The sequence below is a fragment of the Mytilinidion resinicola genome (assembly GCF_010093595.1).
Source record: "Mytilinidion resinicola strain CBS 304.34 unplaced genomic scaffold BDZ99scaffold_17, whole genome shotgun sequence".
Lineage (NCBI taxonomy): Eukaryota > Fungi > Ascomycota > Dothideomycetes > Mytilinidiales > Mytilinidiaceae > Mytilinidion > Mytilinidion resinicola.
Window position 1 is genome coordinate 702,596 of NW_022985453.1, and position 14,935 is coordinate 717,530.

The window sequence follows — 14,935 nt, forward strand, 5'->3', positions numbered from 1 at the left end:
GTCAGATTGAGGCATGATAATATTGATATTACGAGCAACCATGCTCTCCTGTCTTTATATATCTGGTTTTCATACCCTTGGAGTGCGAAGACTGTACCTAGCTATCCCATTTAGGAACGATTATCCAGCATCACATCTAAATCCAGTCCGCATCCTGCGCCTAACGCCGTCAAAACCCGTGGAAAGAGAGACTATGCCGTCGAGATTCGAAAGATAGAACATGCTTAGAGACCGTAGAGAACCAAAAACCCCATCCATGACACGCGAAATGATGCCTTGTTGCCGGGCAAACGCTCCAATCCAACCCATAAATCCCCAAAAACGTCGCTCCTGGTATCAAATCGTTCATGCGTTCGTGACCCCTTATATGTCGAAAGAAGCTTCTTTAGACCCTCACCGGGGCGGACGACCATCTCAGTCGCCTCAATCCCATCCCCGTACCTTTCATTCCAGATGCTGCTTCTCGCCCACAGCGTCCCGCGTCAGCACCAACGCTCCCCAGCTGGCCAACAGCCTCCGCGTGCCCAGCTTCGCGGCCGACGACGTATCCGGCAGAGAAGCTGATAGCGCTGACAAGGACGACGACGCCAGCGCTCACAACCCAGGTGAGCAGGGTCGGGCTGATTTCATCCATCATCGGGCCCGTCTTGCGGGCTTTCTTGACAGCCCTGCGGTCTTTGCTACTGCTTCGTGTGCCGGAAGGGGGCGTAGCTTTACGTTTATATTTGTCGCTGTTCGAGTCTCGGCTTGGAGAAGACGCTGGGGATGACTGTTCTGTTTTGGAGGGTTCTCCGCCCATGGCCACGGATTCGGAGACCAGACGGAGTGAAGATGGATCAACTCGAGCACCACCGGCAGTACGATGGGCAGATGGTTGGACAGGCTTAGGCAGGCCGCGAACGGCTGCAGCAGCAGATAGAAGGGTAGACAGGCTGGCGCGAAGGGCGGCGTCATGATCTGCTTGGTGAGATGGTGAGATAACATTATACGGAGTATGCTGCGGAGAGGAATAAGCATTGCGGTGAGGAGTAGGCCGGTTGGGAGTCCTAGATTGCGAGAAGTAGGTAGTGGCAGCCTCGGACCTCGTTGCTTGCGTGGTTGGTGGGTGCGAAAAGGCATTGGGTTGAGGGGTGAAGCGCGAGCCCCCAGTGGCCCGTGGATAGTTCACGGCCGTCGAGTTTTCATCGTCGTCATCTTCCTCGTCGTCTCCTTCCCGTTCCGAGAAGTCTGAGGATGTGGTCAAAAATACGGCCCGGGTGGAGCGTCGTGTTTCTTGATGTTGATGAAGAGGCGAAGGACGAATGGCTTCGTTGGACGATGACATTACCCGGTCAGACTCGCTCTCACTCTCGTCGTATTCCTCCTGGCTGCTACCGCCACCTGAGGCGTGATATAAACCCCCTAGACGCAGCGGGTTGGCTCCGTGGGACCGTCGCCGCCGGCGGGCGTTCGAATCGTGGCGGACGCGGAGGCCAGTAGTAATGATCTCATCTGCGGCAGATGACAGGGAGGACGAGGAGGGCTGGGAGGAGACTTCTATCCAGGACTCTGGAAAGAGGTTAGCATACGCTTTCGGGCCTAATGGGGATTTATTGAACGACGAATCGGCCTTGTAAAGGCCACGCTTTCGGAGAACACATTGACAGTACGGTAGAAGAGAGAACTCACCCTCTGATCTCTGACGGGGACCCAAGGGGTGAGCAGCTTGTATAGACCTCAGCGTCTGGTTCGGAGGCGGGCCTTGCTCCGTCCCCGCATCCCGCAGCGGGCGCTGATGGTTGGGGTCCTGGTTCTGCATGGTATAGTCCCTTTTCTCACTCCTCCAAGCTATGGACTAGTCGACGCTCTCGGGCGATGTGTGAGGGTATTGGTAGACGCGTGGTGGAGGAACGCAGGCAGTGTGTTTGTGCAAGACGAGCGAAGGGATGCCGTAATAGGCCGTTGGGGGAGGATGCAGGCGGAGGCCGAAGTCGCTTCTTTGTCCCCTCGCGTGGTGGAGAGAGAGTGGGGAGAGATATAGCGGTTACGCAGACGCTGAAACGGCAGCGCAGAGGACGAGAGCGCAGAGGGTACAGTTGGCGAGGCGTGAGACTTGCGGTCAGCCGTGCCAGTCCCTGCGTGGCCTCGGCCTTGGTGGAGGGTGGCAGCGCTGAGAGGTCGGATTGGAGATACCAGGCCGTGCAGGCCTGCCTCAAGACAACCTAGTCGTGATGCTGGCGCGCAATGACGTGGGAGCGTGCTGGCGTCGCACTGACTTGATGTCTTCCTACCCAAGTGCTACCTGTGCAGCCTCGCTCTTCATGTGTAGCGGACAGTTATTCTACATCTTCATCTTCATATGAACCCCCCCGAAAGACGCGTTTTCTATGAAGACACGGCTGGCTGGTCGGGTGGCTCACATTCACAGCTGCACAAGGTCACATTGGCCCTGCATCATCTCCACGTGCGCCCCCATCATCTGCTCGCTTTCGCGACTTATTGAGCCAGCTATTGGGTCAGCCTTGAGGGCGACGCGTGCCTTGTCCTGGACGCCTGCTGCCACTAAACAAGTGACTGCGTGTGATGCTTTAGGATGCTGCACAGCCGCCGTATAGGCACCTCTGCAAGATAGTGCTGCTGTTATACCCTCCACATTACAAAGGTACAATACGTCAACTAACAAAACTACGGTCTTTATAATTATAGACTGATGCCCTACCACCGAAATATTGACATACTGCGGGGGGCACTGAGTCTACCTGACGCACATCGGTAGGGTCCCGCGAGGATGGAAGGGTGCATGTAATGGGAAGGGCGTAGAAGAGGGTTTTCTGGCAGAGTTCCAGGAGGAACATTAGATCTGAAGCACCCGGACGAGGTTCATCGCTGCTCGCCATATAAGAAATTAAGGAGAGTGGCAGCCTGTCAAAAGCCTAGAAGTGAGGTACGAGTGACCGTTTAAGGAAAGAGAAGAGACATGATTGCATTATGTTCATCTATACATTCTTCCTACAAATCGTTCGAAGGTACTAACACAATCTCACACTAACACAAATCTGAGCATTTCGTCTTCCGTCCACAGCGGCTCTTTCAGGTCGGGAACAGGCTTTCCTGAATATCGCATCATTCCGGCTGGATTCATTATTGCATATCTATATTCAAGACCATGTTTCTCGAAATCGGAAACAGAAAGCCTCCATTGCAGTCTTCCGTGGTGTCGAGCCCGAACTGACTGAAATACTGCAATGCCTCCTCGTCAGCCCGATGCCAGGGGAAGAGCCTTCCTCTCACTTCAATGAAGCCACCGGACACACTTCCGAAAGGGTCGTCGCTGGACGCAGTCGTTTCGCATGTAATGATGGTCATAAGAGGCTTGCACCAACTTTGCTAATAGGTGTATTCTGGTGTCCATATTGTGCCTTCCACCGATGCCCATGACCATGATGGAGCTATCGACGGTAAGTGTAATTCTCCAGCGGAGTGAAAAGTCTCACCTCTGTAGGTAGTTGGGCGGGGACCAGACTTGCGCCATGTCAGCCCGTATATTATCTACCCTCTCCGGATTCCAGCAGCATACTCGTCGTCCAGTATATGAGCTATGACGCGTGCGATGCCGGAAGATGGCGACTAGTTTATCGGACGGCTTTGTCAGTGCGCATTTGGTGTATGCTATCACGGAATCATTCCAGCGCGCCAAAACGCTTTCAACTCTTGTTGACGGAGATGTCCAGTCATGCGAGGCATCGCTCAGAGGCTGCGAGCTTATTTTTTTTAGATTGGTAATATGGGCGTGCCTTTGCTGGACATGCTACCAGCTTTCTACACTTCCAAAACACAAGTGATCCAACATGTATAGTACGAGGACTCAGCATGCGTTCCTGGAGTACCCAACCACGGTAGTTCAGAGGCGCAGTTAGCTGAAACTTATTCCATGGGTCATGGAAGCAAATGTACTCGTCAGTTCTATGGCTCGTCCGAAAGTTGATCCTAAATGGTCTCTAGAAGGAAAGGCGATCTTGCATTTCTCTAAGAAATCCAGGACCGGGAGCGTTGTACTCCGAAGCTGCTATGTTAAGGACTGCATTTTGGTAAACTTTGTCTATGTTCGACGCTTCCAAAGCCCAATTAGTATCAGAGTCTTAAATTATACACAGCGAATCGATCCAAACATATTCGTATCCCAGGACTCTTGAGGCTGTGACGGAGTCCTGAAACGTTTGAGGCAGGTCATCGAAGTTGATTTCCCCTTTCAGCTGCGCCATATTTGACATAGTCAGGTTGAGGAACTTTGAGTTGCCCCATCGGTGACTTAAGGTGATGTATGCTATATATCGGCGTGGTCTACCAATCTGATTTTTGAATACTCATGTGATCCGACATGTATCAGCCTGGTTGGAAAGAAATGCTCAATGCCATCCGGTTTGCAGCCTTCATGGGAATCCAGACATGTTGTAATGCAACCTTTTAACCAACTCCAGGTCTCAAATCCTGAAGTTGGGGGTATGTTTATCGTTGCTTTCGCGTCTAAGTGGAATGATAGTTTTATTAACTCTATTCTATGTCTTGTGTGCGTACATGTACGTACGTACGTTTGACTCGGTAAATTTCCAGTGGGCTTCCAAATCCAGCTCTAGAAAAGGCAATGGAACTCAATTCGAGATCATCATCCTCTTCGTTTGCCCGCAAATAAACTTGAGCTAAGGCTGATAAATCTGGTAGAGTCTTGCGCTCTCCTATGCGTGTAGATCGGAAGATTCTGCATAATCTGCACGAATCCGCCGTCTTCATGACGTCCTCGATGGTCCGCTGGGGGAATCATATTACGCTGAAAGAGCGAGACTGATGAGATTTGGCGAAAAGCCCTTCTATTAAAGTCTTGCAACCCTCTCTTGCATCACCATCTTGATCGTCACAGTCAAAGACAAAGGTGTCGCGAGATTCCCAGTTCAAGTCCGACTCGTCAACTCCCGCATCTTCGCCCCTTTGAGTTCTCTTTCTCGGTGTGTCAGCTTGAATGGTATTAGAACGAGAGGATCGGGCATACGCATCTTGAGAAAAGTGACGGAACCATTCGTTCCGAAAGGCTACCCATTTCTTCTCAAGCCCAGACCCTATCCAGTCGAACATGGCCTCGCAAGCGGAGCACAAGGGACCCGAGGACTCCATTTTAATGATGTTTTGATGATGGATCTGTTTCTCGTGGAAGATTGGGAGGATGCGACTGCCTAGATGTAATCCTCTTCAAGGCCGTTGCTACCTGGCAGGTAGCTGAACGATGCAAGGCTGAACTCGCTCACGTGGCATATCCCATTTGGGTATCCCTTTCCTGACCCGGCCAATCTCTCATCAGAAAACATAGAACATAGCCGTGCCGTAAATCAGGTATTATATCTCTATTGCTCTCGTCCATTAGCATCACCTAATGGACCCCGAGTACCCCATCTGCAACTCCCAAAACCCTCACATCCAATCTACATAACATCAACAATATACACAATCCTCACGTCGCAAAGCACTTTCACAACCACTCCGCCCTCACCGTACCTGCTCCTCCGCCAACCTCTCCAAATCCCCCCTCACCCTCTCCCCAATCACCCCAACAATCACCCCCTCGTCCCCCTCCAACCCCAACACCCCCTTCTGCCACGACGCCGCCACCACCATCTCACCCCCCTTCCGACTCGCAACCGCAAAACTTATAGGTGCTCCCGTCGCACTCGCCGGCTGCACCATCAACGTCCGCCCCAGCTTCCACTTCCCCGCCTCTGCTTCACCAGGGTCAAACGCCATAACATTCGTAAGTTCATAACTACAATCCCTCTCTTTTCCGATATGCTTCGTCAACCACATCCGGAAATGCGCCAGGTACTTCAGCAGTCCAACGGGTTGGTCCGAGAGCGTGGAGGCGGTAGCCGCGAGCTTGGCGCTCGTGCTGCGCGCAGCGGCCCACATAGCCTCTGTAACGACGCTTTCGGAGCTGGGCGGGGATTGGGCTTCCGATGGCGACATCCGGGGGAAGATCTCGAAGGCCGCGTTCGTGAGGACGGCCATCTCATGATTCGAGACCGAGGGGATCATGCGGCGGAGATTAATAGGGCTTTGGGCGCCGAAGGACCCGGCGGCCTTGCCTTTCTCTGGCTCATCGGGGATCACGGCGCTGAGAGCGCGGACGACGAGTTGGTGGAGCAGGCCGGTGAGTTTGGTGTCGTGCGCTCGGCAAGCCTGGAGGACGGCGGTGAGGATGGGGGCGGGGATGACGATGAGCGAGAGGCTGGTGTGGAAGTTGGAGGGGTCGTAGGTGTAGGGGGTTGCGCGCCACATGTCTGGGGAGGAGGGATTTATTTCTCGCGGGATACCGAGGGCGGAGGCGATGGGGGAGGGGAGGTAGGTACCTAGTAGGGGGCCGAGGAGGAAGGACCAGGAGATGGGCATTGGGGTGGCATCTAGAGGTGGTAATAGAGGGTCGGAGGGTGCTGTGACAAGAGGGTTCAAGTCGGGAGTGGTGGAGGCGTTTAGGCCGCGGAGGAAGGTTTCGTGGAATGCGAGTCCCGACTGGCCGTCACCATGGGCGTGAGAGGTTGAGAAGATTATGTAGTATTCTCCTTTCTGTTGAACTATAGGGAGAACTACGATTTTCCAGGGCAGGACGTTGGGCAGGAAGGGGTAGTGTTCGTCAAGCTCTTCAGCGAGTGCTTCCTGGAGCTGTGCGAGCCCATCTTTTGGATCTGCTTTCAACGATTCTGGATGAACGATCTTGACATTGTTTCGAAGATCGACGGTCTCTGGTCGAATCCACACGGGTGCTTCAGTCTCGGAGCCGGAGATAGAGCAGCTGAGGATTGGATGCGTAGCTATGCAGAACTTCAAAGCTGGGAAGAAAGTCTCAGGGGTCACTTTGAGTCCTTCAGCGGCGTCGAAACTGTATTTTGCAGTGATTACGAGATTGTGATAGTAGCCTAGTTCCTGCCGCATAATACAGCGGCGCTCCGTCTTGCCTAGAAATTGAAGTCAATACCGGCCTTATCAAGGATAGAAGTTCTCGGATTCTAAGAATTTACCTGCCGCTCTGAGTTTCGTCATCTTTATCGACATCTTTTCGCAGAGAAGGAGCTATAGATGTGGTGAGAATAGACGAAGTTCTCGGAGCAGGGCGCATGGGGTTTTTACGCCGCGCGAATAAGTAATCCGACTAGGATTATAAAGGGCTGGGAGTGCTCTCGGTTGATAGCGCTCTGGTCTGTGCCATCCTATCACGATGCGTGAATCTCCGCTAGATCCTTCGCAAGCTTATCCTATTTTGGCGGTGGTTTAAGAGGTAAAAGTCAATAGACCAGGAACTACTACCTATTCAATTTGTGCTTATAGCACGTCCAAGCGAGTGATGGAAATACTCGCTTAAAGCACTATGCATTACGATTGGAGAAGAGTAAAGGGGGTTCAAAAAGGTTACGCAATGTCGTCAGGAAGTTAGTGGCGGATCACGAGATGTGAATTCGAGCGGGCTATAGCAAATTTCGCGAAAGTCGAACTTTGAAAACCCCCCCGACCTTTGATTTAGCCGTGGTGCCTTCTACAGTGCCAGGTCATAAGTTTAAGCACGCGGACATCTCGCTGGCCGGTTCTCACTTTTGCTCGCTCCCTACCACTGTAACAAGGTCCACCATGATGATTTCGTTCGAAATAGCAGTTTTCTTTATTCAGACAACTTAGATTATAGCCATCTTCTAGTCCATTTTCGAGGTGGGTTATGCGTGTGGATTGTCTTCGGGAGTCTGGCTAGCTTCTTTCTCTGGATTCTGCTTCGATTGAGGTTTTTCTTCTTCTTGTAACTTCCGTCGAAGCCGGGAGCAGCGATCTTGTTTAAACCCCATCAAGACAAAGTGGAATGACACGAAGTGGAAGAAGCAGCATTCCCATGTGCTTTCCGTATATTGATCGCAAAAGAGTCCGATGAGGACACAGCTCATCGACAGAAGGATTATGTACGTGCCTGGCAGTACACCCTCCAAGCGGTTGAGTACTGTTTGGATGTTTGCACTGATAAGTAGGAATTGAAGGATGAAGGAGCTGATTATGAGGAGAAGCGGTGGGCATAATTTTAGGGCTTGGTATACATCAGCAGCCAATGCGGATAGGAGGAGAACGCCAGGTATGAACACTGTAGGCTGGACGCGGGGGTGGGAGGACGGCATAGTAGACTTGGAATTGTTAGACTGGGCTGCTGAAGTGCGAGTAGAGTTTTTAAAGGGGTGTTATGAGAAGCAGAAAGAAGTGGAGGTATAAGTGGCCTAGATTTCTGTACCTCCCACTAGTGCGCATTCGAAGCTGGGTACTGGCTGTGGGCTATTTGCGGTAGCGGCATAGCGCCACTTCACATCCCCTCTCAACCATCACTTACACAGACGTGACGAGGTGCGCTAGAATCGATGACATATACATGTTGCAATACGCAATGGCTGAGATGTTCCCGCTGTGTTGTATTGAGATGATGAAGGTGTTTTCGAGCCGCTAGGGGCTCTTTTTGGGTGGTTTAGTTTAATGGAGACGTTCAACGTCTGATTATGCGTCCTTGTTGCTGGGATTTTGCGCCCTGTGATTATGATTTGAGGTACCTCAGACGACGGCAGCATGAGCCTAGATGAGTGAAAGAGTAGGTTTGATTTAGGAGGGCTGTCAAAGGAGAGAGGTTCAAGGGTTGAAATGAGGAAGGGAAGCTGATGATATTGCTAGGGGTCCTCAATTAGGTCGATGTTGTTATGGTTTTGTGTACCGTGATAATAAGTTGAAGCATCTCAGACGGCGGCATCCTATAGTCCACACACTGCTTCTAGTGACCTAATTCCGGGTGGTTGTCAAAGGACATCAACAACAGCCAATGCATGCGAAGCTCACGCTTCAAGGCGTCCTCCAGTAAATACAAAAATATCAGGAAAGAGGAATGCGCTCTTGTGACAGAAAAGAAAAACCCGATACATGATTAGCATCTTGCCGTGCTTGTAGCATCCCGCGGTTACAGTGCATTCGAAAAATAGGAATTACCTCTAACTTGGATCATCGGCTCTCATACGTAAGGGTAAGGCTAAGATAGATAAAACAAGAGAAGATTTGAAAGCTGAGAGAGCGGGATATCCCGCTTTTGTGGGGGATTACCGACCTCATGAGATCGGATTCTTGAAGCATAATCAAGCAACAGTTCAAATTCAACATGCCCGTTTCTTGTTTCTTTCAGCGTGTCGAGTTGGAAAGTATGGTCCCTTCTTTGAAGACAAGAGTCGGTTCTGATACCGCGCTTGCACTCTTCTGATCACGCTCACGTACTCATTCCCGAGTCACTCTCAAGTCAGCACTTCCAATTATTGGAGACGAAATTGAATGCTCTACAGACTATATCCCTGAAACTCGAAGGCTCTCTGCTCATCCGCCAATCCCACCTCCCTGACCTCTTCACTCTCCCCGATGTTCTCGTAGAACCTCGCACCGAGCTCCTCCAACCCCTTACAAAACTCCATCATCGTCTCAACACGAGCAAGACGACCCAGGTGTATCCCACCATGGATCAACGCATCCACCTCATCATTACTCTTCCCCCACATCGTCTCATATAGGCTCGGATCCAGCAAATTCCCATACTCGTCCCGTCTCCATGCCTCAGGCCCAACTCTCAACGGCAGCGCCAAGACCAACACCCCGCCCGTCTCTGGCCATCCGAACACGTATTTGCGCCTCTTTTCAACTGCCCACCATTCGGACGTGCACACGTCTTCGTACAGCCACGCCATTCCATAGGTCTTGCTGATGTCGATAACCGCCCCACCAGCCCGCCGCATCCGCAGCGCCAGTGCCGCTTCGTCCACATCGGCCCAGCCTTCGTCGGGCTTTTCTAGGTATTTATGGCCGCTTTGGTCGAGCTCCGTCTTCCATTCTGGGCCGAGCACATAGGTGATCAAGGCAGGCGTGTTTGTTCGCAGGTAGATGACGGTGTTCATCTGCCTTTGTTCGGGATACGCCCAGAGGAAGTAATCATATCCCCAGGGGCCGGACTGGACGTTTCCTCCTATTACTTGGTTCCCGTTGAACCGTAACCGATATTGGTGACGCAGCGGAAAGGGCGTACCAGGGAGATGATCCACGGAGGAGACCACAGCCGCCATGAGGCTAACGACTACCATGAAACTCCCACCTGCATCTGGGATCATTGGCGGTAAGATGAGGTTGCAAATGTACAGGAGCTACGTGGTATGATGAAGCCTGCTTGATCTGGTCAAGTCGCTGGGTGAGGGGACCTCGGGGCCTATTCTATGTGGCCCCCGCCAAGCGGCCGCACAGCAACACTACGGCGATGCAACAAGGCGAAGTTCCGTCCCAAGGAGGATGGCTCAGATGACCTGTAAGCGCCTTGATTGCCGTCTCTCACCACGGAGTCAAGTATTCCAGCGTCCTGCTCATGTTTCAAGTGTAAAGCCAGGGGCGTGCAATACCTCAGATGCCTTCTGATTACTGGCGGATACGCCAGGAGTTTGTCAGATAGATTGAAGTGAACATGAGTTTGTATTGTAGTGAATGTGCGAGCTTATATATGTAATTGAAAAGGCGGAGGTGTATGCCGAGCCAATAGATCTATAGGTCAAAGCTTAAGAGGAATTCCAGCAGTCACCTTCCACGGTGCGCAGCTTGCATTTCCCTCCGCATGCATGAAATTCTATCGACGAGGGAGTCTCGATAATGCGGCACAGGTCTCCATGGGCAATGAAATGGTTGCAAATTTGATGCCAGATCTCTTCTCTGGGTGGCGAATCGTGGCATTGCCATCATTCTTCCACCTTTCATATCTTTCCACTCTATCTCCGCTTGTCCCATCCGTTCCTCATCCATAAGTCTTGCTCCCATCCAGAATGCTACGTCTTCTTCCTTACTTCGCGTTTGTGATCTGTGTGGTTCTTGCCCAAGATCCAAACCTAGCCCCGTAGCCAGATCCCATCTTACCAAATCCATCAACTGAGAATTTCACCGCTCAATACATGCTATACGGGTGGAACGATTGTAGCGATGGCGAAAAAGGCGCAATACTAGACGCCTTAAAGGAAAAGTCGACAGTGGTTGGGACCCAAAGCACCTGGACTATCAACTGGAACGGCGCACTTGTGGTTCAATTCTTTGGGTAAGTGATGAGCTGGATTTATCTTGCTTTTGCATGTATTCGATTAGTTAATAGCTCTTTCACAGAAGTCCAACCGGTCTACTGGTCAGTCAGATGATATACCCTTTCGGACAGAGAAACACATTCCTAACTCCGTGAGGTACAGTTCAAAGACTATCGGCAAAAACTGCAGGATAATTTTCATTATGCGTACAAATTCGGCAACGGGAACTGGTTCACAGGGTACAACACACAAGTGCTCTGTCACGACAAGTCACTTGATGGAGATCACAAAGACGATTATCAAAAGCCAGATGGATGGCCTGGGCATATCATCGTGGTCTCTAATTACGCCGATGGACATGATGCCATCATGTTCTGTAAGTTACTATCTCACGTTGAAATGGCCCCATCCCGACTACCAGGAAAATGCTAAAATTTGCTATTACCTCAAGGCGACTCTTGGTTCAGGCTCCCTCCCCTGAAAGGGGCAATGGAGATAGGGAGGTCTAAGGGAAATGACCGCGATCGCCACAACTTGAATTACTACGACAACCGAGCCATTCACTGGATTACGGTCCTGATGATGAAACATGACGTTGGTTCGTGACATGCCGAAGGAACCGGCGGCCAATTTTCAATGGGTCACAAATTCTTCACCGAAGGTGTTAAGACATGGGTTTCCGATGCCAGGACTGTCGAAATCCTCGTTCTCGAGAGAGATCTCGATTACTTGCGCCCTCTGGAGAGTGCTGATACATATGGCCGGTATATCTTCCATTCTCTCGGACTATTAGCAGATTCAAGACTGATCCACAGTTTGCAGGTTCGCTATAGCCAGCTACATCCAGGATGACTCCAAATGGGGTTGGTATCCTGCAAGGCCCTACGTTCCGACAGATTTAGAATAGGCTAGCAATATGCAACAGCAACTTCCGGTGATCAGTTAATGATATGTTCTTTTATAGGAGAGGGTTTCCGCCGATACCACTGGCTTTATCATTCCAGGAGTTGGACCTTCAATACGTAGCAATACTATGTTCAGCTGTCTGTAGTTGTGTATGTGTGATGAAAGAAGGGAGAGGGGAAGCCATCATTTCTCGCGATTTCTCAAAACACGCCTCTGCACGTATGATAATAATAATCGTTAAATAAGTAATTCCACCAATTACCACTAATCGAAGTACCAAGACCCCCGATGGACCTCCGTTGTTTTTTCTAGCTCTAATTCGCGTGTTGTTTTTAGCACTATGATTTTGTGCCTCACAAAGACTCTCGGACTCAAAACACCCAAGCCGCTACCCAGCCTCAAAGGATGCCAAATAGATGCGACTGATAGGAAGTTGATCCAAGCCTAGCGCAGTCCAACACTTCCACAGTCTTCGCCGCGTATCCATCTGTCCTCAAAGCTCTCGGCATATCCTACTCTCCCAATCATGGCCCTCCAAGTGTCCGCCTTCCCGCCACGTAGGAAGTTTCGTGGGCCTGAGCAGCTTGAATGCTATTTCAAGAGGTGTATGCCTTACGTTTCGGATATGTTTCTTGGCCAGCCACGCCTCATGCCCGGATCCTCACTCTGCGCCGCATGCGTCGTGAGCTCGCTGTGTCCACGTAACGTTCAACCCAATTCTACCTTTGTATATATAGTAGGAGAAGACTTCAGCGTAGAGGTATTTTCCAGCCTTATTATTATCCTCTTCACATGTGTCTTTAATAGCGTCTTTCTAGTGGTTCATTTTGCTCTTATATATAACAATACCTGTCTTCGCGGACACTACTAACGAAGATCACAACTACAAGGATGTTCAAATCAAGCCAAATTCTAGGAACAACACCCTGGGTCCTATGGTTGTATTAACCGAATGGGATAAATGCGTAGTCAAAGATAAATATAGTGATGATGATGATACTAAAAAGAAAATTATCAAAGCTGGATTCTACGAGATGCAAAAGATAATTCCAGAGGAGCAACAAGACTGTAGACCCGGCGATGCGGGCGAGTAAGTCTGGAAAGCCTCTAGAAAGTACACACATTTAAGCTGGCTAATACGTAGGGGGGCACCCCTACTAACAACTACAAAATGGATTGGAACGATGCATCAGTACTTAATACTTTTAGACCGCAGTTTTGAAAAAAGGGAATTAGGCGTACCATTTAAGGTAGTACATTACTCTCCACCGCTTATACGTACTGCTGACCCGCGCTTCCCTGGCAGAGAACATAGACATATTAGGAAAATGCAAGGAATTTACTCGCCTGACTAACAGTCCCTTTTGATAGGCTCGCCAGACGTTAGATTGGTTTGTCGGATGGAGGTTGCACGTACGTTTCGATGATCTACTTAATGAGGTACGTAAAGTTACAGTACACCACTATTCGTAATTTACTAAGCCATTTTTAGTGCGAAGGAACCTTTACGTATGTAGGTCTTACACGTTTCAATATTACTGCACTATGTATGAATCCGAAAGCCCATAGCTAAGCTACGCAAACTAGACAATACACGGCGGCGACAGGAACAATCATATCAATTTCTGCCCCAATTATTTCTTGCAGCGGGACCTCGAAGGAGCGATTGCTTCGGCCATGGGTAGCGGGAACACCAGAGACGTGCTGGGACAGTATACAAACAGAGGTATAAATGTGCGGCGAGACGTTTCAGAGCCGTCATTAATAATGTCAAAATCGTAGCTAATACTCCTTCGCAGCGGGCCCATGAGCTCATGCATGTTAGCTGGATCGGCAAAGTCTCAGTCAAAACTGCTAATTATATGACCGATGAGACATATTGGAACCACGGGGAAGGAAAGTCGTGAGTTCTCAGTCACTGATCTGCTCAAAGCGGCACTAACCCCAGTATTACGTAGATTTAAGGCTTATACGCCCACCCAGGTGAAATATCTAGCATATTCCGAAGGGGAACCATTTTATGCTGCTGCGAATAAGTAAGTATTCTTTCTACTGCTCACTAACTTAGTGAACTAATATCGGGACCAGCCCGCAGAACTATGCGAATTTGGCGATGACCCAATATATGATGAGAACTAAGGGTTTCTACATGTAAGTGATATCTCTTAGAGATGAAGAGGTACCAAGGGCTGCTTTAGTGATGCCAATGTCCTCAACAGATCAGGCCCAGTGTGGGACACAAGGGAAGATCCACCTACACTTGGAAACCAAGACATGCTTCATGACCCGGATGAGTTCGGCACATTTCGCTGCTAAGTATCATTTTACGGGAACACCGGAGCCTCCTGCTCCACTGCCCACTGCGGGAAAAGTTCTAACATCAAGCATTGTATTGGAAATACCTCCGTCTCGCCACTGGGTTGATTAGATGCCACCATCGGCTCACCGTTTTCAATTCCTTTCATAGAGTTCCGGCTTCTGGCATGGCGGTGTTAAAAGGAGTCACATACAGCATCACATCTTTCACATCAACAAGAGAAAACATGGTGCTTTGCGGACAGATCCAAGGAAGAGACGGAACTCGACACAGGCTCGCTTGTCATCTAGTTTTCCAGTCAATTAGAATAGTGGAGCTCGTTTGATTTCTTGGCCGAGCCACATCGTCAATGAGGGACATGACCAAGACTTTACGACCCCATTTCGGATGGAAGGGGATGTAGTAGCTGAGAACATGTTGGCCTGGCCGCGCTCTCTGATAGCCGCGCTTTCTGATAGCCGCGCTCTCTGATAGCCGCGCTCTCTGATAGCCGCGCTCTCTGATAACCGCGCTCATACAGAGCCCCCCTTATCACTCGTTGAAGCGTTGGGGCCGTTTTGTAACATAGAGACCCGTCAAACTGAACTCCGAC

General features: G+C 50.3%; 6 protein-coding genes across 6 annotated transcripts; 2 read left to right on the forward strand and 4 right to left on the reverse strand.

The window, feature by feature from the left end:
• Window positions 1-48: 48 nt before the first annotated feature.
• Window positions 49-2,034, reverse strand: BDZ99DRAFT_466297 (uncharacterized protein). The gene is made up of 2 exons (XM_033720742.1): window positions 1,669-2,034; window positions 49-1,548 (listed from the first exon to the last, which is right to left on the reverse strand). Exons 1-2 carry the CDS (start codon window positions 1,796-1,798, stop codon window positions 386-388), a joined length of 1,293 nt encoding a protein of 430 aa, XP_033572966.1. The 5' UTR covers window positions 1,799-2,034; the 3' UTR covers window positions 49-385.
• Window positions 2,035-4,118: 2,084 nt separating this feature from the next.
• On the reverse strand, window positions 4,119-4,307 carry BDZ99DRAFT_394892 (heterokaryon incompatibility; the record flags this gene model as incomplete). The annotated part of the gene is made up of 1 exon (XM_033715927.1): window positions 4,119-4,307. A coding segment is annotated over one exon (189 nt), but the record flags the coding sequence as incomplete, so codon positions are not given.
• Window positions 4,308-5,372: 1,065 nt separating this feature from the next.
• BDZ99DRAFT_501539 (uncharacterized protein) lies at window positions 5,373-7,071 on the reverse strand (the record flags this gene model as incomplete). The annotated part of the gene is made up of 3 exons (XM_033723825.1): window positions 5,373-5,450; window positions 5,524-6,974; window positions 7,038-7,071. The coding sequence occupies 3 exons, from the start codon at window positions 7,069-7,071 to the stop codon at window positions 5,373-5,375; spliced, it is 1,563 nt and encodes a 520-aa protein (XP_033572968.1).
• Window positions 7,072-9,644: 2,573 nt separating this feature from the next.
• On the reverse strand, window positions 9,645-10,010 carry BDZ99DRAFT_362938 (uncharacterized protein; the record flags this gene model as incomplete). Its single annotated transcript, XM_033714704.1, has 1 exon — window positions 9,645-10,010. A coding segment is annotated over one exon (366 nt), but the record flags the coding sequence as incomplete, so codon positions are not given.
• Window positions 10,011-10,997: 987 nt separating this feature from the next.
• BDZ99DRAFT_524240 (uncharacterized protein) lies at window positions 10,998-12,027 on the forward strand (the record flags this gene model as incomplete). The annotated part of the gene is made up of 6 exons (XM_033725883.1): window positions 10,998-11,137; window positions 11,203-11,221; window positions 11,283-11,496; window positions 11,572-11,718; window positions 11,782-11,884; window positions 11,943-12,027. The coding sequence occupies 6 exons, from the start codon at window positions 10,998-11,000 to the stop codon at window positions 12,025-12,027; spliced, it is 708 nt and encodes a 235-aa protein (XP_033572970.1).
• Window positions 12,028-12,961: 934 nt separating this feature from the next.
• On the forward strand, window positions 12,962-14,454 carry BDZ99DRAFT_480013 (uncharacterized protein; the record flags this gene model as incomplete). Its single annotated transcript, XM_033722309.1, has 7 exons — window positions 12,962-13,116; window positions 13,519-13,539; window positions 13,614-13,752; window positions 13,826-13,929; window positions 13,985-14,062; window positions 14,115-14,177; window positions 14,214-14,454. The coding sequence occupies 7 exons, from the start codon at window positions 12,962-12,964 to the stop codon at window positions 14,452-14,454; spliced, it is 801 nt and encodes a 266-aa protein (XP_033572971.1).
• Window positions 14,455-14,935: the final 481 nt, after the last annotated feature.